Source organism: Copadichromis virginalis, linkage group LG4, assembly GCF_057382275.1.
Source record: "Copadichromis virginalis isolate Kocher_CV1m ecotype Utaka linkage group LG4, C_Virginalis_male_GT1.1, whole genome shotgun sequence".
NCBI classification, from domain to species: domain Eukaryota; kingdom Metazoa; phylum Chordata; class Actinopteri; order Cichliformes; family Cichlidae; genus Copadichromis; species Copadichromis virginalis.
The window spans coordinates 31,947,197-31,971,697 of NC_140621.1; the positions used below are offsets into that span (position 1 = coordinate 31,947,197).

The 24,501-nt window shown below is 40.5% G+C and overlaps 2 protein-coding genes across 3 annotated transcripts; one reads left to right on the forward strand and one right to left on the reverse strand.

Annotated features, from left to right (window-relative positions):
* Positions 1 to 93: 93 nt before the first annotated feature.
* akt1s1 (AKT1 substrate 1 (proline-rich)) lies at positions 94 to 8,741 on the reverse strand. Its single transcript, XM_085454933.1, has 6 exons — positions 8,611 to 8,741; positions 6,302 to 7,030; positions 5,943 to 6,210; positions 4,620 to 4,703; positions 4,359 to 4,534; positions 94 to 2,224 (listed from the first exon to the last, which is right to left on the reverse strand). Exons 2-6 carry the CDS (start codon positions 6,692 to 6,694, stop codon positions 2,087 to 2,089), a joined length of 1,059 nt encoding a protein of 352 aa, XP_085311059.1. The 5' UTR covers positions 6,695 to 7,030; positions 8,611 to 8,741; the 3' UTR covers positions 94 to 2,086.
* Positions 8,742 to 12,430: 3,689 nt separating this feature from the next.
* Positions 12,431 to 23,798, forward strand: tbc1d17 (TBC1 domain family, member 17). Of its 2 annotated transcripts, none has more exons than XM_085454936.1 (17): positions 12,431 to 12,523; positions 14,163 to 14,258; positions 14,349 to 14,426; positions 14,521 to 14,632; positions 14,707 to 14,890; positions 15,046 to 15,157; positions 17,776 to 17,946; positions 18,037 to 18,162; positions 18,991 to 19,094; positions 19,522 to 19,616; positions 19,703 to 19,819; positions 20,828 to 20,928; positions 21,555 to 21,654; positions 22,301 to 22,398; positions 22,559 to 22,675; positions 22,760 to 22,846; positions 23,044 to 23,798. In XM_085454936.1, the coding sequence occupies exons 1-17, from the start codon at positions 12,497 to 12,499 to the stop codon at positions 23,203 to 23,205; spliced, it is 1,887 nt and encodes a 628-aa protein (XP_085311062.1). In that variant the 5' UTR covers positions 12,431 to 12,496; the 3' UTR covers positions 23,206 to 23,798. The 2 variants fall into 2 exon arrangements, with proteins under 2 accessions (XP_085311062.1, XP_085311063.1); XM_085454937.1 differs by lacking the exon at positions 12,431 to 12,523 and adding an exon at positions 13,506 to 13,978.
* The last annotated feature ends 703 nt before the right edge of the window (positions 23,799 to 24,501 follow it).

Consider the following 24,501-nt stretch of genomic DNA (forward strand, 5'->3'; position numbering starts at 1 on the left):
ATCTGTGTGACTGCTGCCTAGCAGACTTAAACACAGAGCGCTGGTACACTCTAGAGGCCTTTTATAAGAATACATCTATAATGATACAGGAAGTCTTTTCTCTTGGTGTTGCTCCTTTATTTGAAACATAAAAGTAGTTAACGGAACATTTGTTTGTTTTTCGAAATGTCACACATGGACATTTATCTTTTCAGATCCACTCTACCTCTCTTTCACCCTCTCTCACACAGTCTTCTCATTCATTCAATCTTTTCAACAACATATCAGGAGCAAAAAAAAAAGAAGAAAAAACCCATCTTCTACAAATCAGTTTTGATTTACAATCATTCTATCAGTCAGTCATTCATTGGCAAAAGTAAAAGTAAAAATAGACAAGTTACGACGAGGTGCTGGTGTCCTCTGCTCTCTGCTCACATTATCTAAAGCCACAAGCTTCATATCAAAGCAACCACTGGTTTCTACCCCTTAGAAGGAATAGACTGGTTTCTATTGGGGGCAACAGCAGGCCTCTTGGTCATCTTACCAGGTAAATGATGGGAGTATACAGAAGGAAAAAAAAAACAAATGTGGCAACTTTAGCATGTTGAGCTAAATGACGGCGAGGCCCTGCAGTTAAATCTGACCTCGTCAATGATTAATGACCAACAGATGCAAACGTTTTCTGTATTTAAACCCACAGATCTGTGCGGATCTTATAGGATTTTTTTCATGGGAATGTTGGATTTATGTTTTCTCCGTAAAAGTTGAGACTCTCCCTGCTATTTTTAAACTTTAAAAGGACCAATTTGCCTATTTACCTTCTTTGAAACACGAATGCCTTTGCAGGTGTGAACTGAGAACCAGAGGTTAAATAGCACAGGGGCTGGCTCGCTCTTAAAAGTCACTGATTAACATGCATCTAATTTGTTTACAGCAACGATTTAAAGACAGTTTTGTGTGCATAGTAAAGTTACTAAGCACCACTACCTATTGCAAATCATTTAGACCCATGTTAGTTTCCTCCTGTAATTCTGGGGTGGAGGTAGGAACCATTTTTAGCACCATATGCTGGCGAATTTGTGTAAAGAACTACAGAACCTCTTATAAAATTTACACCATATGTAAGGGTACAGTTTCACAGTACAACTTCAAACAGTTTCACTGTAATGCTGACAGTGAAAAGAAACACCCCTGAACACTCCTAAGCTGAAATTATGGCCAATGTATCCATTTTTCCTTGTTTGTTGACATTTGTAAAGCTAGAAATGCTGCACAGTCGGGTGCTGCTGTGAAGGGCTGGATAAACTAGTTACAGGCCTAGATCCCTCTGTTGGTAAAGACGCAGGTTATAACATGTTAATTTTTAGCTTTGGTGGGGCTGATAGGTTGAACTGAGTCCATCTAGTTTGCGGTTTGCTTTCAGCTTTTCTGGTGTGCAAAGCTTTGCCAAACTGAGACGAGCTAAGCTAACAGTCTCCGGATTATGCCTCAACATTTAACAGACTTGAGAGTGGCATCGATCAAAAAAAACCAAAACTATTAACTACCACATATTGCCTCATCTTCATAATAAAGCTAATACAACTCAAAGTTGGAACTTAAGCACAAAGAAGCAGCATCTATGATGAAGCGGGTACAGGCAGCTCTTCCCCAAAGTCTCATCACTTCACAGGTAACCTGACCAAAAGGCAAACGTCCAAAAAACACCAGGTACATGTTTACACACCCTGTTTTAGTGACTTTTAGTTCAGTGCAGTGGGTCACTACACAAACATCTCGAGGTCCAATTGTAATGTAGTGTCGTGGAAGCTAGTATTGACGAAGTGGGAGGGGCAGGGGTAGTGTTGAAACGTTAGTGTTCATAACCACATTTCTTTAGGAAAGTTACTCCACAAAGCATGTGCCGTTAATTTTGGCTAGTGAGAAATAAATGGAGGTATTAGCTTTTACACTGTGTCACATACTGTACGTCACATTTGCCAGAAAATCCAGGGTTCCTCCTCTCACTCCTCTCCACATTTCCTCCTATCCCTTTACCACTCTCCCTCTTTGTACTTGCCTCACTCCCTTTCCTTCCCTCCCTACACCCTCTCCTTCCCCCCTTCACTCAGTGCTTGAGAGAGAAGTCCCCTGTGTTGAGACGGGGTCGAGGCAGGGCCCCAAACATTTCCGTCCCATCAGTGGCTCCAGGGGCCAGCAGAGCCTTCATACTGGCAGCGATGTGCTCCAGGTCAGCACAGCCCGACTAAGAGACAAACACAGGGAAAACGAGGGGTTAACAAGGGATATGGACTGAAACTGACCAGTATCAAATATTGCCTTTTCATGTTCATTTCCTGTACATTTCTGGTGTTCGACATTCCCAGCTCGACCGTAAACACTCTTTCTGTCAGTTGTGTTCGACAGTGCCGTCATGGCCATTAATGGGTGCAAATGAATAGCGTCTTTGTTTTAGTCTTCAGACAGCATGAAATATGTCAGGATGGACTGACACCAACGGGCATGAACGCTAAAAACAAAAGCCTGCTTAATTATCAAAATGTCATGACCCATTTCTTTTCAGGAGGTCCGTTTATCTATGCCCATCAAGCTGTTGGATCAGAGCATCTGAATTCTGTTTGCACATTTTTTTCCAGAATTTATTTTCAGGACTAAAAAAAAAAAAAAAATCCTTCAACTGTCTGTTCTTAAACAGATAATAACATTTGTGTTTAAACTACCAACCAGGCATTATGTCTGCATTCATTCTGAATCAGAAAACCTCATAATGACATTCTAACATTTAATACCATTGAAATTTGTTAGTTACAGATAGTACCACCAGATAAACCTCAGCTCAGCACTGAGTTTAACTCATGGTAAGTTATCCAACCAAAAAAAAAAAAAAAAAGTGAAATCTGACATGAAACGAGATCAAACCATCAAAAAATAATGTGTTTATTATTGTTTAAACCTTTTTAAAGGCATCACATGACTGCACTAACTATTCACGGCTGTTAAAACATTTCAGTGCTACTTGAATGTACCACATCTACATATTCCTAATTATATCTCCCACTATCCCCAACATTTAAAGAAGTAGTTAGAACCAGTCTGAACAGTATCAACCTACATAAGCACAACAAGACTGCAGCTGTAACTGTGCTGCTATATATTCAGGATATTCAAGATGAATTAATGAAATACGTTGAAATGACTCTTTAAAAACTGCAACGCTTGCACTTTTGGTGCAGCTCACATGCAAAGAATACATATCACAAACAACTATAAACTGAGCAGCCACCATCTCCCAAACAGATAGCTCTGGTGTTTCAGCTCAAGCAAAGCAGGCATCAATCATCTGCACAGTTGAGAGTTTCTCATATCTGACCTCTAATTTGTTCCCCCTCCTTTCATTTATGGCAATGAACAGGGGTTGTAAAACACGACACTCTCTGTGCAGCTCCTATCCACCATTTTTCGATGCATTATGCATTTACTTATGCAAACTATTATTTGTTTATGCATGACAGTGTGTGGAAAGAGGCATGCCTGAGTTTGGCCCAGCAGAAACTCCACTTTTTCCTGGACTTGCTCTCCCAGTTGCCGTTCTGTACTACATAACTTAGATTATCTAGTAAGTTAAAGGTATCAGCCTCCATTGTATGATCCATCACACTAACTTTACATTACATGAGTGCAGGCCATAGAGCTACAGTAGCAGACACCATCTGGCAAATTAAATTGTGGGGTGGCCTAGCATGTTATCTGTGATCGACACAGACGCACTACAAATACATTCATGAGAGCTGCTGAACGTTGTTGTGATGCGATTTGATAACATTAGCACACAGATTAGTTTGATAAGAGCAGATGTGAGGTCACTGACGGGCAATCAAAAGGAAACGCATCATTAGATTTAATAAAATTGAATTCTCTTTGGAGTCGAATGTTATTGGACTGTTATTCAGGATTATGTAAGTATATTAGTGGATCTACTGCATATTTATTAAACTGTATAATGCTGAAATGCTTAAAAAAAACAAAACATTCAAAATGGTTGAAAATGAAACACTGCAAAAGGCACCACTAATTCAACCTACAATCCAAAGTTTCTGCTGGTTTATACTCTAAACTATCACTTTGCATTTTATGTAATGTTTTGGTCCCAGTAAGGATTCTAACAATTTTTCCAGTTACCCGACTGCTCAGTAGTCAGTGCTGCTGGCCCCTTTTGACCTGAGTCTGTATGTAACCAACCATGGTGATCAACACTTAGGAGAAGTTAAGAGTTAAAACTAGTTAGTCTGAGCTGTAAAAGACTGACTGGCTGCCCACCGATCTCCATGTGTGACACAGAAGGTCAGATCATTTGGCCTCAGTGTCTGAGATGCGCTCACCCGTTCTCCACTGTTGCTGTCTCCCTGAGCAGCTCTGCCTCCTCTGCAGCCCCACACAGGCACAGATACAGGCAGGGAGCGGGCCAACGCCATGGGATGGGACTGACGGGATGAATACGCACCCTGACCCACAGCCATACCGCGCGATGGCGGAGGGGCATCCTCACTCAAGGAGCCTGAAACAAATTTAAAAATAAAGAAATTCAGCTCATGCACATATGTGTATGTGTACATATGATGCTCGGCATATTGAACGCTCACCATCCGTGCTCTCTTCCTCTCCATCAGATTCAAAGAACGGCTCACAGTCCCGAGAAACAGAGTCCTCATCCATAGAGAACACACCTGAAGCAGAAGGCATACTTTGAATTGGAATAAACACAACATATGCATTACAAATTGATTTCTCAAAATGTTTTTGCACCCATTTCAACAACATCAAAATGTTTTAAAACTCTTTGTTTTAACATTTCTGTTTCAGAAAGTGAAAACGGAACGAATGAAGCGTTTTAATGATCAAAACACTGAAACAACCTGAATAATGAGCAACCTCCTCATTATCTAAAGTGTGTGTGGCTGGAAAATATGGCCAGCTCATAAAACTAGCAATTAAATAGTCCGAGGATGGAGAGTAATGGTGCCAGAGAGCCTGCAAGACTAAATGAGCAAATCACTACCAAGTCCCATGAAGATATTTTGGGTTTTCCCAGGGATTTTCCTTTTTTGGATGACAATTAGAGACTGATTGTAAAAATTAAAAAATGAATAATAATTATTATTATTATTTGACAAATGTCAAAGATCTCTCACACTGAAAGATTATCATGCATTATATCTGAGCATGGTTATGAAACTTTGATAAATACTGGAAAGGATGCACTGAGTTTACCAAAACACAGGATATCAACAAAAACACCTCACACCAACTGAGCACGGTGGTGGAGGAATGATGAATGATGCTTGTTTTGCACCATCATTTGCGGGACATGGGCACCGTGCAATCATTGAATCAAGCATGAACTCCTCTGTCTACCCAAGTATTCTACAGTCAAATGTGGGTCCATCTGTCCAGCAGCTAAAAATAGCTGAAACTGGATCGTGCAACAGGACAGTGATCTTAAGCACAACAGAAAATCTCCAACAGAATAGCTTGGAAAAACAAAAACAAAAAAGAACCAAGATTTCACAATGGCTCAGTCCAGCCCTCAACCTCACTGAAATGCTGTGGCGGGACCTTAAGAGAGCTGTGCATAAATGAATGGCCACAAACACCATCTTTAGGCCTACAAAACAGACTAGGTAAAGGCAACGTGTTGAATTTTTATTAAAATAATTCAGCAAACATAAAGTCAAACTACAACTGAATAAGTGTGGATGCTGACGTGGTTTTCATGTGTCCTTTTGTGAAACCGAGTGTAGTTTAATAGAACTTATATGTGGGCATATGTATTATAATAATTAAGGTTTTTTTTCTTAAATTAAAAAAAAAAACCAGAATACTTCAAGTCATCACGTTTCCAGTGATAACACAGTAAGAATCTGCATGGATCAGGGACAGCAACAGATTACAGTGTCGTTCCTCACCTGCACTTTCATTCCCATAGGGTCTCCTCTCATCCATGTCCTCTTCCTCTTCTTCATCCTCACCCTCTTCTTCTAAATCCTCAATCCCAGACCTCTGTCGATCTCGCTCGGCCTCCAACGCGCTCTTCTCACGTTCCCTCTCTCCGGTACCGTTCTGCCCGCTGCCCTGCCCGGGCACAGCTCCTGAGCTGTAGATCGACGGGTAGTTTTGGGAGTACAGTCTTCCACTAGGACTGACTCCTCCCACTACAACGTCACTTGTTAAGCTCTGCACCAACAACAGAGAATCAAACACATTACAGATGTGACCTTCTGAATCAATACCGCAGTTTGCTATCTAAAGCAAACAGTTCACTCACCCCCCTGTTTCCAGGGTCAGAGGTCAAGTCAACCACTAGCTTGGTTCCTCCCTCTCCTCCAGCTTGGCGTGTGTGCTTTTGGGCTGTTAGCATGGTTGTGGAGTGCAGCACACCGATGTCATCCATGTAGCGACGTGCCGACTCAGCCAGAAATCCCTGACCCCATACATTATAAGAGAAATCGCACTCCCTGGAAAAGGCACTGCCGCTCTCCCGCTTCCTCCCCACTTCTCCTTCTCCAGTCACCGACCGGAACTTCTTACAGGCTGTGAGTATGGCCAGGTCGCAGCCAGACTTTTGGCAATACACTTCTGCTGCAGAAAGTAGTGCCAGCCAGCTCTCTTTGTGGTTGTCTGGGATTTCGAGCTCGGATGACTGCGTGATGGAGGCCATAATGGTGCTAAATGCTGTTTACAGATTTCTTTGATGAGACAACTGAGTAATACTAAGAAGTGATGAAGAGCTTTGAGGACTTGGGGGCACCAAACTTAACAAAATACTGACTTTGGTAGCTGTGGCGTGTCTGACTTTGCTCAAATGGCTGAAAACTTACAGTTACTCACTTGCTGGTGTATGGATAGTTTTTGCACTGATGAAGATGAAGGGGAAGGGTAGGACCTATTAGGCAGAGAGGCACTGGGTGACTTTGAGATATGACATACAAGGTGGTGTCCTTACACACTGGAGAGCCAGGGGAGAGAAGAGGTGTTGTCAAGTTGCTGGTGATACCTAAAAAAATAGAAATAAATAGAGTTAGGTTAAATCACTGCTGTTTTTTTTTTCCATGTGAACAATAAAGACAAAAAGGTTGGAAGAACTTAAAAAAATGCAGACTCAATTTGTGAATTTGTGACTTCTCAAAGAACATTACAAAAAGACTTAAAAGTTCTTCAAGCACAATCCAAGACTGAGATCATAGTGGAATTGCCTCTAATTACATTGAACATCTGATGTTTAAAGACAATTAAAGGATTCCAATTATACTTTAACCCCTTTAACAGCCACCATCAAATAACGCAGGGGTTGAAAGAGTTGCATATTAGGCAACAGCCACCTAACACAGGACCCTGGAAAGATTACCTAAAATTCAGCTTCCACTGGATTGTAAGAAAATACATAAATCATACAGAGTACCAGTGCTTGTTCCTGTTACTGCATGTCACAGACATTAAAAACAGACTGATTTTGCAGGGGTTAGATGGGAACATTTCTCACGATTCACTAATTTTATATGGGTTTAGCTCCATAGTGTAGTGATTAACACATTCACTTGGCAAGCAAACGGTCAGTGGTTTCACTCTAGCCCGAAATACAAATCCCTTTGAGATATCAGCAGGAAAGGAAAACTCTTCCATATCAAAATAAGTGGTGATGCCATTTACAAGTACCTGTAAACTCCATAAAAAGGGAAAGATGACAACCTAACCCTACCCCAACTCACTAGGTGGATGTGAAGAGGTTAACTAGGGTTTAGTCAACCTAGAAAACACTCCCAAGTCAATCACAGAAAGTTGATTCTGGACGTAGTTTTTTCAGACTGAAAAACTTGTTTTGGGGGGGGGGGGGGGGGGGGGGAGTCTGGTGTACACAAGTCAACATGTGAGTCTCACAAGGAATGTAGCAAGAAAAAAAAAAAAGTGTTGATCTATGGATGTACCCCTACTGGCACCCAAAGATGGTCCTCAGACATTACAGCAGCTGAAATAGCATACCTTAGCTTCCCTTTATGCTTACACGCAGTTGTAACAATTGCATTCAAATAAACTGTTGTATATTTATTCTTCGTGTGATCGACCCCAAACCTTCAACCTGCGTAGTTTATTTTATTAAGTTAAATATAATAAAATACCACCCTAATGCCTTCCACACTGTTGCATGCAAACACGCTCTCTGACCCACATTTGGTTTTATGGGACCTGGTCTAATTTAGGTGTGTGCAGGTTAACGTGTAAACCTACATGAATTAGTCTGACTGTCGCAGCCCCCACCAGTTCTGTGGGCTGCATGACACCTACCGATGCTAACTACTATAGCTACTGCACCGCTTTCAAACCACTCTGCTCGCTCCTGCTTCCATTTGCTGCCACATCTGCACTGATCTATGTCTCATTTCTGAACTGCACGCTGTGGGCATTACTGCACGGTTGCCACCACTGCTGTTGTTGTTGTTGTCGCTGATCTTGTTGTTTAATCAGTGTTGTGTGCAACCTCCTCATGATGGAAGCACACTTCACCTCCATTTTCGGGCTTTAGTAGGAGTCAAGATTTGGAAAGATAAATTACAAAAACGAGGTGAGACCTTCACCTACCTTGTCAGTTTCTTTCTTCCACGCTGCCAGATGTTTATCGACCTTAAAGTTGTTTGAATCTTTCGTACTGTGCCTTCTACCACGGTTTCTCTCCCCTTGCTAGGCTCGACACCAGCGAGAGCAAGCTAGCAAGGATTAATAAGGCCTTTTCCGGTCAGGAATTTCGCAATAAAAGTCTGTTTCGTCAACATAACACGGCGTGCATTTTTTTTAAATTAAATAAAATACAATTATTTAAAGTAAAATAATCTTGAACTCAAAGCTGTTGGTAAAAAATATTACTTTCGGAGAAAAAGTATTTTTTAAACTCTTACTTTACAGGAGAAAAATCAGTATACAGTTACCCATTGTTTTTTAAGGGGTTTTTAATCAATAAATTTAATACCTGCATTTTTTTAATCTCTCAGTGTGCATTTAAAGTGAATTTAGATTAAGTTTCAACATAACTTATCAAATAAGCGTCCTAGTGTTTCAAAGGCCAGATTTGCTTTAAATGATTTTTGTGTAAACTTGGATAACTTGTTTATTTACTTCCTAATAACTTCCAAAACTTGAAATTAATTAATTATAGGTAGTTACATACATTACTTGAGTTTATTGCCAGAGAGTCGCGTGGACATGTGTGGTCCTCAAAAGGAAATGTAAATCAGTTAATAAAATGTTAAAACATAATAATAATAATAATCCACTGGTCCTACTAAAGATTAAGTTGGGGTACTATTAAAATGACCTCACCGAGACTACATGATCACACTCCCATATCACTACACTCAACTTTTCTAGAAAGCTACAAAGCCATCGTAGTCCACTGGCCTAAGTGTGCGCACTAGCCGCCGGAAGTCCTAAAGAATACAGAAGAACTGAGGTCAATTAAAAATCCTAAACACAAACAGAACAAAGCAAGCCCTATACTGAAAGTACAACTCAATGAATGACAGAAATTCAACACCACGGAGCCCAGGTATTTGGGTATATGACTCCTGAGGAAATACTTTAAAACGAGTCTCTCTGGAGGAAAACCGATCCCCAGTTATTACTCAATCCGCTACAGTAACTCATTCAGGGAACAGTAGATCTACTGCACACATACAGATTAGAGTACTGTGTTGAATCAGCTTCCTTCTCTGAGCAAGACAAAGCGGCCTATTACACCTGGTCCTGTGCTACCTTAGCATCTCCCACAAACACAGTTCTTACAACTGCTGAATCTCCTAAGCACCAAAGGAATCCCTACACTACATATGCACTACATATTTACTAACTAAATGACAAAAAGATAAGCACTTGGGTTTAAGTTAGGTTTAGGTTAATAGCAATAAATTATTTATTTAATTTAAAAAAAAATGATAAACCATTTTATAATGCCGGGGTTTGTGTTATATATAGCATTTTACATTCACTTAATACGGCAAATGTCAAGGTGATGCTAATGTATTTAAGTGAATCAGTAAAGCCAGCTTGGATTCTGACCCGGTTTTTTATTTTATTTGTTTATTGAAATTGAGACGTATATGTAAGAAAGCCGTCCTAGAAACAAGTCTTTCCACTTCATCTAAATTAGTTTAAATTTTAATTGGAGAAAAGAAAGAAAGAAAAATACATGTATAGAAACACAAATCAAATCCCTGGGTAAAAAAAAAAGTTTTAATTTTTTTAAAATATGCTTTGCCACATTTCTTTTACCACTATCTCTGCTCTTTGAACTCAGGACTCTCTCTCTCTGGCTCTTATCCGTTTTTTAACTCTGCCTAACTTGACGCCTCTCTGACGTCACCTGTTTACTGCCTTCCATTCGAGAGCACGTTTCACACGTGACAGACGTTTGGGGCCGGGCTCGTGCTCGCTCTGTTCTCGTGCACATGGAGCTGTCCCCCCTAGCCTCATCAAAGCCCACCTGCCCTACCAGCTACTCGGAAGTTATGGGCCTGCGTTGTTTCTGCAGTAAAAGCTGGATAGCTCCAGCAGCTGCCGTCCCTCCCTTTAAAGTGTCGTTAATGACGCAGCCCTCGGTGAACCAGCAGCCTGAGTGATTTTGGAGTTGTGTGTTTTCTGCCACCTGGCGGTCACAATGAGAGCTTGCAACAGCACACTTGGGTGCCGAATAAACATCTATCCAATGATCAGTATGAGCCGCTCGTATTGCTGTGATTATTACACTGCTATTTGGAAACACCTGAGAGTAGTGTAATTATGTTAGCTGTAGTCTAGCAGTTATATTGAGAAAAAGTGCAACATCACTGTCTGAAATTGCACAATAGTAAAAAAAAAAAAATGTGGGTCAGCAGCTCTAAATGTGGCATTTCTTCCTTTCTTTCTTGCGAGGCCAGAAGAAACTAATTGTCAGCACAGCCCTGATATCATCATCACGTTCAGTAGCTATAGATCAGCATGAATTTGGAGTCATGTTTCTCTCAGCTGGCGCTCGGCAGGGAGATGTGGTCCTTTTGTAGCTAGATGCTCTTTTGCACTCTCCTCAGGATCTTCCTTGAGCTTTATAAATCTGTGTTTATATATTTCCCAAATAGACATTAACGTTGACATTTATCCTTTTAATAAGTTGCAATCAAATAAATATTGATCATAGCAGCTCTTGGTCACAGTAAAATTTTTCTAAACACATAAAACGGTTGTAAATCAATGAATTATTTAAACCCCAATCAGCCACACTATTTTAGCAGCATAGGGCTATCATACAAAAACTCTATTATTTCTCTGTGATGGATATCTTCTGTTCTAATGTAATTATCTTGCTGGTGTAGAGGGGATGTAGGGATGCCTGAAACTGCGACTGCATCTGAAAGGTACCATCTGTTCATCCCCACCAAGATCAGTGCCAGAAATATTGTTTTTGAAATATCCCTGAAAGCAGCGAGTTTGTCTAAGGCCTGCCGATCTGCTCTGGTTATTCAGCTGCAATTTGACAGCCGAGTAACCCATTATGTTCAGAATATCTAAATTTAGATATTTTCATCTTTCCAGTAACTGTAGAGTTTTAGTATTAGTATTAGTGTGTAGTATTGTATTGATCATTCTGGTCATGTCAAGGCAAGATGATCAGATCCCACAAAGTTTGAGGCAAAGAGTGTTATATTTTGATGTAACTGTGAACAATATTTTATTTAAATGAAACTTTCCAAAAGCATAAAGGGAAGTTTAGGAATATTTTTATGGTCTTATGTGATATTCTTGAGCCACATTCACATTAAAATGCTGTGCATGCCCACATTTTTCTGTCTTTGAAACCAGTACATTTTGTAACATCCTTTCTTCTTCTTCCTTTAAGTGAGCTGAGTCATTGGTTTGTTTAAAAAAGAAAGTGCTGAAACCTAATTTTGAGTAGTCTAGAGTAGCTTTCATGTAATCATTTCCTCATTATTTTAGCTAAAGTTTACATCAAGTACTTAACACATGTACTGTGTGTTGGGATGTGCACAGTCTTTTGATGTAGGTGTTCATCCTAACTGTGAGGCACTTTGTAACTGTGTTTGTTGTTGTCGTTGTTGTTGTTTTAGACTACAACTAAAGTTATTCTTTTTTCTTTTTCTAATCCATTGCTGTTTAGAGTCAGCGTTGTTTTCTGCCCTCTAGTGGTTGTCATGTGCATTACATAAAAATTTACATTAAGGTATTCAGACATAATAGGTCACTGCCTGTAGCTGACAATCAAATCAAATCAAATCAAATCAAATAATACCATAAACTCTTACATAAATATTGGCCTCTGTAATAATATTAAAGCGTTTAAAATATAATTTAAAAACAAAGCAGTACAAATTACGTTCTGATTGGGTGTTTTCTGACATGACGTTGCCATGGGCGGGGTTTTGCATTAGCAGGAAGCTTGACGTCACGTTTGTTTTGGGAGAACGACGGAGACGACAGGAAAATGGAGCAAAGCGCTGAGGATTATAAGGTACTCCTGAATTAAATGTTTAACACGTTTTCACTGGCTGTTTCTGTGAATGTTCGTAACTGTGCTGTTGAATATTGGGCAGAACTTCTGATAGCTGACTAATGGTAGCATCTAAAGCTAGCTGTGGATCTCCAGTACCGTTCGTTAAGCTCGAGCTGGGCTACGTGGTGCTTTAGCTCGATATAAGCTGGATATATTTTTTTGTATAGTTGTGTGTATAACCACACAGACATGAAAGCTTAAAGTGTGTTCAGAAAGTCGCGAACTTAATTCAACTTTTCCTGCTTGGCTGTCTCGCTTTCACCCACTGACCTGAGCAGAGCAGTGACTATAGTCATGTGATGTGAATGTGTCATTTACCAGTTCTTTGCTATGATTTACCTGCCGGGTCAGCTGTTTGACTGGTCACGTGGTGCACGGGCTCGTTAATCACATTTGGGCACTGGGTGGGCTACGTTTGCATTTATTTATTTTTTATTAGTATCATTTAGTTTTTAATTTTAGTTTGCTGTCCAGTTTTCCAAAAAGTTTTAGCCGTCGTCAATCATTTTTCAAATGAGGTTTAAAAATAACAGGAAAATACGTTAATCTTCTAAATAAGGTCTCGACGACCTCGTTTGCCATAACTATATGCTATTAAGGCGTTTGAGCTATTTCCTAGGAAATACCGAGCTGTCATTTAGCTTCCTGAGTTGAACCCACCATGGTTTTTGTGGGTTAATGCTTGTGGTGTTGACTGACAAAGACTGAAACTAAATGAGCTAATTTTATAGGTTGAGTGTTATCGTGTAAGTATTTCAGTTAGTTCTCATGATTTCTAAAGTTTACGTTATTTTTACAATGATCACGTTTTGTTTTTCTCACTTGACCTCAGATAACTACGAGTTAGTTTGTATCAGCTGTGTTTGACGTTAATTCTTGTTTCCATCTGCCATGTGATGAGTTTATTCCACGTGGATGTTTGTTTTTTTTAACTGCAAGACAGTAAACTTTCTTTGTTTACAACCAACCTGCTGTCAGTGTGGTACCACCAATTAGCCCGAAGTCAGGAACACAGACCTGTTTGGCGACCACTGGTTCCTAAGGCAAAGTGGCTGCTGGAGGATTTTGGGTTGCCAGGAGGTCACTGACCAGTTTGTGTGTGTGACTGGGGCTGAAAAGACACGTTGGGCTATGGGAGGACGCCAGAGTACCTGGAGAGAACCCAATCAGGTGTATTGAGAACATGCAAATTCCACAATGATTGGGCAAAAACAGGGCTGGGCTAGCCTGAAATGCTGCTTAGATGTCACACAGAGTGCCTAGCCTTTGTGAAGAGGTGTGGACAACCTCTTTACCTTGAGAACACCAGTAGCGATAGGAATTCTGACTATGCACAGGTCATTAAATCCTTGCTCTTTGTATATGGTTCAAGTTCAACTTCTGAGAGAAACAAGTGGTGTTCAACCACACAAGGTATCAGTTATACTGTAGTTATTGATGACTGATTAAAATAATCTTTAGGCTAATTCTTATTGTCTGCCTGTTTGAGTGACTGAAATTTGACACCAATAAAAAAAAAAAAACACCTTTAACTGCAAATACATTTTACACTTAATTTCTGCTACTTCATATTTATGTGGGGCTTTTTTCTCCTCAGCTGATATTTGAGAAGGAGGGGGTATACCTCCACACAAATGCCAAGAGGAGTAACCAGGACACTAGTATCCCAGGGTTCATCCGCATTGTGGAGCGGGTAAGAAAGTCTGTGTGAGCTAAGACTGTTTAGGTCAAAGATATGATCAGGAAAGCACGGGGGTAACCTATCATGTCTTTATTTTTTCAGGCTGGGCTGCCAGCTCTAGAGTGGAGTCCACTGGAGGATGACGGTCGCAACGCTCCTGCTGTACTCTACAGCAAAAAGGTTGGGAACCATCTATTTGCTACATGCTGAAAAATAAAAAGTATTTGTTATTAGCTCGACTAGGATTCTCATCCAATAATCTCCACCTGATCAGGATGGTGATGGAGGGGAAGAGGATACAAACTTTGACCCGGGCTATGAGCCAGACTGGGCAGTTATAAGCACCGTGAAGAAAGAACGAGAACACGTCCCCGTCAAAAGTTCAGGTGCAGTCTGCTTTTCTGGTGATCCTAGCAAAGGCTCGTGCTCAGAAAACTAAAAACTCCTCTTTTTTCCACAGGTCAGTGGGCGTTCTCGCTGCCTCTCTCAGAGCTGTACTCTCTTCGGAGGTCTCGGTTCTCCTTGGGTCGAAACTTTCTCGTGCTGACTAGTAGAGGTGGCCACCCACTGCCTCCTTTGCACTTCCACAGAGGAGGAACCCGGGAACTGCTGAGGGCACTTCAGCGCTACATTATTCTGGACCCGTAAGCATCACTGCAATCATTTTAGCAGCAGATTTCTAATTACAGTGGAATGCCAGCATTGTTTACATGCTGGAGAAACCCAGATTAGTACCTCAGTTTCAGATGCCCTTTGCTTCTTTGTCAGCGTGTCATGTGGTTTCTGTTCTTGTTATCAGGTCACCACTTGACGGGCGGCTCTTCCTTGCCTACCCCCAGGACTCAGGCACGCTCCCTCAGTCCTTTGATAGGCTGCAGTTTCTTGATGATGGAGGCAATGATCTTGTCTCAGTAAGTAGAGTTTTTTGTTGTTATTTTTTTAGAGGATAGTGTATGTTGGATTTCTAATGAGTAATTTTCTTAAGTAATCTCGCACTTAGTAATTCATAGATTTTAAAATGATTAACTTGTCCATTAACACCAGTGACCCAGTGATGAGGTCATCTTCCACCGAAGCAGCATCAGAACTTGAAAACAAAAGCTAATGTGGAAGTGCCAAAATCTCAATTTCCTCTAAAAGCAGCTTGAGCTATATAGATCCCCGATGTTAACACCTCCAACTGCAGAGTAGTAATAAACATGTTTATAGCATTTTTGCAGTTCAGAGTTTTTGGCCTCCAGAGCCAGTCTCCCCTCGGATGACTACTAAATTCCGAAACCAATTTCTGATGTTTTTATGTTTAAAGTAGGTTGCATTATTTGGGCATGGTCACATTGACAGTTGGATGCCATCACAGGCAGATTTGTCCAGTAGCTGTTTACCAGCCTTCACCTCAATTACCTGCACTAACTGTACTAATTAATAGATCACACAAAACAGAAATTATTAGCAGGTTTCTGTATCTGTGCACTGCTCTCATACAGATTATGCATATAGAAAGCAAGATTACTGATACACTGGATAAAAAGAAATATGCAGTTGGTATTTTTGTTGATCTCAAAAAGGCCTTCGACACAATCAATCACTCAATTTTATTGGATAAATTGCAAAGATATGGTATTCGAGGGAAAGCTGGTAACTGGTTAAAAAGTTACCTAACGGGTCGGGAACAATATGTTAACATAGGGCATTACCATTCAGAGAAACTTGGTATTACATGTGGTGTTCCCCAAGGGTCAGTGTTGGGACCAAAACTTTTCAATGTATACATAAATGATATTTTTGATGTTTCTCAAGTACTTAAACTCATACTGTTCGCAGATGACACCAACATATTTTTCAGTAGCGATGATTATACTGATCTTGTAATGACCGTAAACAGGGAGCTAAAATTAATTAAAAAATGGATGGACATAAATAAATTATCATTAAATATAAATAAAACTAAAGCAATGTTTTTTGGTAATTTAAAATATAATATAGAATTACCAATTATCATTAAGATAAGATAAGATAAGATAAGATAGAACTTTATTAATCCCTCGGGTGGGTTCCTCTGGGAAATTCGATTTCCAAATTCGATTGAAGGTGTACCAACTGATAATGTGAGTGAAAACAAATTTTTGGGAGTCGTAATTGATAATAAAATTTCATGGAAACCCCACGTCAGACACATAAAAACCTAAATTTCCAGAAGCCTCGCAGTTTTGAACAAAGTGAAACAATTCCTTGATAAAGATGCACTTCGTACTCTGTACTGTACCCTGGTTCTTCCATATCTTACATATTGTGTGGAAGTGTGGGGAAATACATATAAAAATACAACTAATCCATTAGTCACAGTACAGAAACGAGCACTGCGTATTATTCACAAGGCTGGTTATCTAGATCATACTCACAAACTCTCTCTTCAGGCAAAGTTACTTAAATTCCAGGATCTGGTTAATTACAATACATCCATAATTTTGTATAAAGCTTTTACTGAACTTTTACCGGCAAATTTACAAACTAGATTTGAAATTCGAGAAAAGGTTTATAATCTGAGAGGCTTTGGAGAATTCAAATTACCCAGAACTCAAACAACCCGTAAAGGTTTTTGTGTGTCTGTATGTGGTGTGAAAATCTGGAACAGTCTGAGTTTACAACTTAAACAATGCAAAAATATTCATAGATTTAAATTTCTCTACAAACAGTTGGTCTGGTCACAGTATACTCAATGATGCTTTTAGTGTGCTCTGTAATGTCTGTTCTCTTACCATTGCTGGTATGGATTCCAAAAAAAAAAAAAAGTGTGCGTATGTATGTACATATATGTACATGTGTGTGTAGATATATATGTATGTATATGTATGTGTGTTTGTTACTTGTAGTTATTACTGCCTGTTACCTGTGGTAATGGAATTTATAATTTATATATTCTGTATTCAGTTATGAAGGCTCTAATTGTTGGTTGCGAGCTGCCGTTTAGATGCTTGTATGTGCCCGGGGCTGTTGATGGGTCTGTATGCAATGATGGGCGTAGCTGCGGGAAGTTTATTGTTTTGTTTTGTTTTTGTTGATGAGTGAGTATAGGGGTGGGATTTAATAAGTTTTCTTCGTCCCACTCCTTTTTCAGGCAATTTTTGTTTTTTGTTTTGTGCATTTTATGTTCAATATAGGTATTTGTTGTGCCTGAAAATGAACAAATAAATGAAATGAATGAAGATGGGATCGGCCAAAAACGAAACCATCAGAGCTTCAAACAGGTTCCACCAAGTCAAGTCAAGTCAAGTGGCATTTCATTTCAATCATATGCAGTGGTACAGTACACAGTGAAACGAGACAATGGTCCTTCAAGACCTTGGTGCTACATATAACATATAACAGACAATCAACACAGGACTACATGTGGTGGCAGCGACACAGTGGTTTCATCTGTCTTTTTTAATCATAGCCTTTGGTACCAGCTAACATTAGTGAAGGAAACATCATACTTAAAACGACAGGCCTTCATTTGCATAAACATTCTTTTTTTTTTCACCTATAACAGAGATTTATCCATGACCCGTATGCCACTACATTTGGTGGATTCTCCAAAGTCACAAATTTCTTCAGGGCAGCACTTCGGCCTCCAGAGTCCCCCATCCACACACGTACTCCTCAGGATCCCAGTTTGCCTCCACAGCCTGATGAAGAGCCCGGATTCGAACTCATCACCTGCGTAAGAGAAAGATACAAAAAGATAATTTGAGCGCGGATAGATGGAATAAAAAATAAGTTATTAATGTTTGATTTTATTTCTTTCATCAAGGGTGTGGAACTTGGTCCCAAACCAGATGTAACAAGGGGACAGCCTCTGGATAAGTGGGAGGAGTTTTTGGACTCTGAGGGGCGAGTGACTTGCAAAGAAAAAATCAAAGAACTTGTGTTCAGAGGGGTAGGACAGTAAATAGAGTTAGGCTACGTTCACACTGCAGGTCTTAATGCTCAATTCCAATTTTTTGATCAAATCCGATTTTTTTTGTCTGCTTGTTCACACTACAAATAAAATGCGACAGCAAACGCGCTCTAGTGTGAACCCTCAAAGCGGCCCGCATGCGCAAAAGAAGACGTCACACACAACGCGCTCTGTTTAGACCAAGAGCAAACATTATTGTATGACTGATGGCCCTTAATATAAAGACTTCGGACTTTACGTTTCCCAATTTTTGCTTTAAGTTATTTTGTTATTTACATAATAATGTAAATAACCTAATAATGATCCTTATTGCTGTTTTAGAGAGGAGCGGTGCTTCAAAGGATAGTTGCAGATTTCTGTCAGAATCTGCAGATTATACAGTACAAATAAAATGTTCACGTTTCTCCAACGTTGTATTCCCAACAGTTTCACTGGATGGCCAGGAAGCGTTCGCGATGTCTTATCGAGCGCTTCTCCGGAGCTGATGATTGGCGTCTGTCTTGCGTCAGTGACGTAAAAGATGGATTTCATGCGACTTGACCGTTCAAACAGCAGTCGCTTTCTAAAACATCGGATATGTATCGGATTCAGTACCACATACGAAAGTGACCCAGATCGGATTTGAAAATATCGGATTTGTGCTGTTCACACTGTCATAGCATGATCGGATATGGGTCGCATAGGGTCAAAAAAGTCGGATTTGATGCACTTTCGCCTGCAGTGTGAACGTAGCCTTAGAGACAAACATGTGTTTCTCATGTTTAACCAGGTGTGTATTCTTTGATGGGGTTTTTGTGTATCTTGCAGGGCATCACACACTCACTGAGGAAGGAGATATGGAAATTCCTGCTGGGGTTTTATCCGTGGAACAGCACTGCCAAGGAAAGAGAGGACATTCTTCGGGTCAAAACGTTAGTAGAATTTTTTTTTCCTGTCATATCTTTATGATAATTTATTGAAGCTTTGGGAAACACTCTCATTGCCTTGCTTGGTAAATGGTAAATGGACTGGTTCTTATATAGCGCTTTTCTACTCCACCTGAGCGCTCAAAACACTTTATACAACTTGCCCTGTTCACACACATTTCCTACAAAAGTGCTTTCATAGCTAATATTCAAACACACATACACACACTCCGTTGGGTACATCAGAGAGTAACTTTGGGTTAGTAGCCAGGGTTCGAACCACCAACCTTCCAATTAGTAGATGACCTGCTCTCCCTCCCTCCTGAGCTAGCTGCAGACACTTTTTTTCTTTTTTAAGGCTTAGCAGCGAGCCAGTGTATTTCCTAAAATCTTGAACTATTCACTTGCTTTAACAACCCTTCTGCGTGTGCAGGGATGAGTACTTCAGGATGAAGGTGCAGTGGAAGTCTGTCAGTGAAGAGCAGGAGATGAGAAACTCCCTCCTCAGAGGATACAGAAGCCTGATAGGTCAGTGCGTCTAATAACAGAAGATCTGTTCAGCGTTTAGTCAGCTGCCCATCAGAAGTTAAACTGTCTTTGTTCTGTTGTGACAGAGAGAGACGTCAACAGGACAGACAGACACAACACTTTCTTCTCTGGGAATGACAATCCGGGACTGACCCTGCTTCACGACGTGCTGATGACTTACTGCATGTACAACTTTGATCTGGGTGTGTATTTATGAACCGCTGGTAAACAGATGTGCACTTCATAAATTGATCACCGGTACATGTGACTGCCAAAAAGACCACCTTTGGTAGTTTCCTGGTCTGGATCTTTCAGGTGTAATGCCACAATCTTCCCAGAAGTGGACGACCCAACAAATTCGCCCCAAGGTCACACTGTGCAAGGCACATAGAAATAGCAGAAAACCCATGAGCTAAGTTCATGACAAGTATGGCTTGTTTGTAAAAGTTGCCAGGAGAAAGCCCGTTCTCTCTAAAAAGAACATGGCACAGGTTTAGAAAGAGCAAACTACAAGACTTCAGGAACAATGAAACCAAAGTAGACATGTTGGGCCATGAAGAACAGTGCCACGGCTTTGCAGTCACTGACTAGACCATGAACTCTTCTGTATACAAAAGTATTCCACAGTCAAATGTAAGGCTGTACAAGAGCTAAAGCTTGGCCCAAATTGGGTCATCTAACAGGACATCCTCTCCCAAGCACAACAGCAAATCTACAACAGAATGTTTTAAGAGAGTAATCCCTTCAAAGCCCAATTAACTGAAGCAATGCTGTAAAGAAGAGTGGACCAAAACTCCTCCAGATACTGATGAAGTCATATAGAAACCCATCACGTCAACCTATTGCTGCTAAAATTGGTTCTCTAAGTACACCACGTGATTCAGTAGCTTATTTTCACATGACTTCATATTGTTTGTATATGAAAATAAAAGTTGAACAAGCATTACGGTGCCAGTACGAGTGGCGTCTGATGACCAGAAAGATTTGTAACAACAGGAGGAAACGTATTCTACGACTTCCTGTTACTTAACTGGCTAATTTTCTCTACTTCATTGTGTTCAGCAAACAACAAAATAAACAGTGAAACAACAGAGATGTCCATGATGTTTTAAGACCAATCAACAAAGGGTTTGGCAGCGATTAAAAGCGGTTTGAGTAAAGTATGTATGTAAATATGTTTGTAACACAGGTCTCCTTTTTCATCGGTGCAGGTTATGTGCAGGGGATGAGTGATCTTCTTTCTCCTATCCTGTTCGTCACCCAGAATGAGGTGGAGTCATTCTGGTGTCTGACAGGATTCATGGAGCTGGTGGTTAGTAAAAATATCTGTTCTCTTTTTTGTTATCGTCTGTCACAACCCGTGATCTTCTGTTGAGACACACAAGAGCTTTTAAAGCTGTTACTCTATATTTGAGTCGATTTCTGCTCCGAATGGAGAATAATTAACTCTGCAGCAGCACAAACATAACCTTTGAAAGTTTAAATGCACTTGGGCCAGTGAAGTGATTTTTGTGCAGTGACTTGAGACCTCATCAACATTTGATTTGAATGAATATAAAAAACGCCCACACTTAAAACTGCTTTGGATGTCTCTCAGTGTGCTCTTCGGCTAACTCGCCGCTGTCTCCAGTTGTGAAGCAACCACAAAAACACTCACTGGATTTTGGTTTGTAGCCTGAGGCTGTTTGCCAACAATCACAAGCATTACACCTTATTAAATGTTAAATAAATGCACATTCTCTCTCTTAAAAAAAATGTCATCTGGTTCTATGTTGTGCTGAAATGTGATATTAATCATTGAGATCTGGGGAAGCAGTGAAAGAAAAACAATAATGAAATTAGCGGAGTGTCAAAGCAGAAACATCCAAAAGATTGATGTATTTGTAAGAAGCCGTAGACTCCAGCTGAAGAACAGGTCTTTGTTTTTCTTTCCTGCAGCACCAGAACTTTGAAGAGTCTCAGGAGGCCATGAAGCAGCAGCTTCTTCAGCTCAGTATCCTGCTGAAGGCGCTGGACCCAGAGCTCTGTGACTTCCTGGGTAAGTGAGCTCCTATTTAGCCAGGCACATTAACAGTAGAAGTGAGAGTGTAAAATGAAACGTGCAAAGTAAAGCTGGGCAAGATAAAGAAGTTTTAAAGCTACCTCCTTCATTGTTGTGTTGATTTGCACCTCAGCACTAATTTCAGTTCCTATCTAACTTGTATACATGTGCTTCTGTCTAAAAGGAGCAACTTGTCAATTTGCATGGCATTTGGGGAAGAAGATAAAGTCACAGGGAGGGAAAATCTGGCAGCTAGGGCAGGTAGTGACCAAAGATTGTCATGTCACCACAGTTCCACTCATCCCAACTGATTGTTCTTACTCAGATGTTATAGTAGAACTCGGTTTGGAGAGGTTGTTCCTGGCGGATGAATTTACGGTTTGAGGTTGGGTCAGTTTGACACCGAAGGCAAAGTCGAACCTTAAATAGAGCAGCAATGCAGAAAGACGACCAGAGGTGCACAAAAGGAAGACATTACCGTGTTTTCTGTTGAATCTGACCTCACATATAAGTTTAGATATGCTGAAGGTGACATACATGCCACGCATATGTATGAAACTGAGAAAACTCTGGATGTGCAATAATAATTTCTTTTTTGTAAAGAGATAAAATTCCAGTTCTCCCTTCCTTGCATGTCCTTCAGACTCTCAGGACAGCGGCTCGCTTTGCTTCTGTTTCCGCTGGCTGCTCATCTGGTTCAAGAGAGAGTTTTCCTTTGAGGATATCCTCACACTGTGGGAGGTGAGTGCTTGACTGTACCAATTTAACATATTTGTGTCTTGAATTGATTTTTGTTATGAAACCGAATCCCACATTATTATTATTTTTTACAGTCTACAGTACGGATTGTTTGGGCTGCATCTTGACATTGCATTTTATGGCATCGTGTTTTCTTCCTCAGGTCCTCTGGACTCGTCTTCCATGTGAAAACTTTCACCTGCTGATCGCCTGTTCGATCCTCGAGTCCCAGCGAGAAGAACTGATAGGCTCGAACCATGACTTCAACACTATTCTGAAGGTGTGTGTCTGGATTAAAGATGAGTTTGTTTGTTTTTCTGTAATCATACAGATTTTCATCTTCTATAATGTTTTTCATCTGCAGCACATTAACGAGTTGACAATGAAGTTGGACCTGCAGAGCGTTCTGCGTGGAGCCGAGGCCATCTACCTACAGCTGTTTCTGTGCAAGGTAAGACACAGGGCCACTTCATACCTCATGATTCGACATACAGCCAGTAAAATATCTGTTGGTCCAAATCTGAGATTATTATTTTTTTATTAGTATTATCAGAATATAATAGGAAAACAATTTATCTTGTGCTATATTATGTTAACTGATAAATTAATAACTTGCTTCCCCTTTTTCCTCTTCCCTTTCCACCCCAGGAGCTTCCTGTTATGGTTAAGCAGGTCCTGGGCCTCTACGTCCCACCCAGCTCAGAGGAAGAGAGCCCAGACTCACAGGCCAGCGAGACACAGCGCCTCCTCAGCCAATCACAGGAAGGAGCTGCAGCTTCTAATTCAGCGTGTGGCCCCAGCTGCTCTTAAATCTGATTATCAGCTGGTGGACTGACACTCACTAAGAGATGCGTGAAAGACATTTATATATGAAATATGTACTAAATATTATCCCATGGTATGGAGTGAAGACTGTTGTTACTGATGGTCAGAGGCAGGGGGCACTGTGGAGGCTCTTTTCTCTCACTGTGTGTTCATGAAAGTTACAATCCAATGTGTTTAAACACTATAGCCGTACTTGCAGTGCTGTTTTTGTGTGTATGCTGTCCTCCTGTTTCCTTGTCACTTGTTTACATTTCCTGTTTTCATGACACTTTTGCTTCTGCTTTTACTTATTATTTAACTATATTAATTCGTTTATCCCTTGCTTACGTTTCAGTTTATTTTGTGTTTTCTTACGGTCCTCTCACCACTCCTCCTGTAAAGGGAAATAGACGAAGCATAAACTCACTGGCAGTATTTTGCTAGTACTGTAAGATGCCATTCCAGCCCTATGCAAAGGTTGTGCATGCCTTATAGGTTCCACATGCCACTTTGGTAATATTAAGCCTTGTAACTATATGTATGATGTTCTAGCATTTTCATCTCGTTATTACCAAATAAATGGTTGAATCATAACAAAACAGGGTATTTAAACTCTACTTTATCCATTTGTAAAAACTTAAGCAGAAGAAGTTCAAGATAACTGAACTTGATCCCCCTGTGGATAAGAATCAGGTGAGGAAGGAACAGACGATAACATCCTCCCCAAGACTTGAAAAGGATTCATTTATCAAATGGTGGAGGTGAGCGTCAGTGTGCAGGTCTGAGTTTACCTGCAGATCCACAGCAACAATAATACACGAGCCGACCGTGGGTCAGGGGGTTGGAAGCTCATCTTGTAAACCTTAAGGTTGCCGGTTCGATCCCCAGCTCTGTCTTGCTCGTTGTGTCCTTGGGCAAGACACTTCGCCTACTGGTGATAGCAATATGTCAGTCTGCCCCAGGGCAGCTGTGGCTACAACTGTAGCTGCCTCCACCAGTGTGTGAATGTGAGAGTGAATGAATAGTGGAATTGTAAAGCGCTTTGAGGGTCTCGAAAAGCACTATATAAATGCAATCCATTATTAATACACATATCAGTGAGGAGTAACTTCACACCGGTCCTTGTCCTATAAAGTTACTTCTCATGCATAAACTCACCATAACAGGCGAGGTGTGTGGGTGTTCCTCGCCTCTCGCCCTGTGGTAGCTGGGATAGGCTTCAGTGTATATCAGTGTAAATATGTAAATATCTGTATATTTACATATTTAAAATATCTCCAGTTATATATCTTAAACTATCCA

What these genes read in the sequence shown, in the direction of transcription:
- akt1s1 (XM_085454933.1), bottom strand. Translation starts at nt 6,694, where the DNA reads ATGGCCTCCATCACGCAGTCATCCGAGCTCGAAATCCCAGACAACCAC. An exon ending in CTATGGGAATGAAAGTGCAG is followed by an intron (nt 4,704 to 5,942) that starts GTGAGGAACGAC and finishes CTTCTGCTTCAG; the next exon opens with GTGTGTTCTCTATGGATGAG. An exon ending in AGAGGAAGAGAGCACGGATG is followed by an intron (nt 4,535 to 4,619) that starts GTGAGCGTTCAA and finishes AATTTGTTTCAG; the next exon opens with GCTCCTTGAGTGAGGATGCC.
- tbc1d17 (XM_085454937.1), top strand. Translation starts at nt 13,895, where the DNA reads ATGCACAGGTCATTAAATCCTTGCTCTTTGTATATGGTTCAAGTTCAA. An exon ending in GTGGTGTTCAACCACACAAG is followed by an intron (nt 13,979 to 14,162) that starts GTATCAGTTATA and finishes TTTTCTCCTCAG; the next exon opens with CTGATATTTGAGAAGGAGGG. An exon ending in TCATCCGCATTGTGGAGCGG is followed by an intron (nt 14,259 to 14,348) that starts GTAAGAAAGTCT and finishes TTATTTTTTCAG; the next exon opens with GCTGGGCTGCCAGCTCTAGA.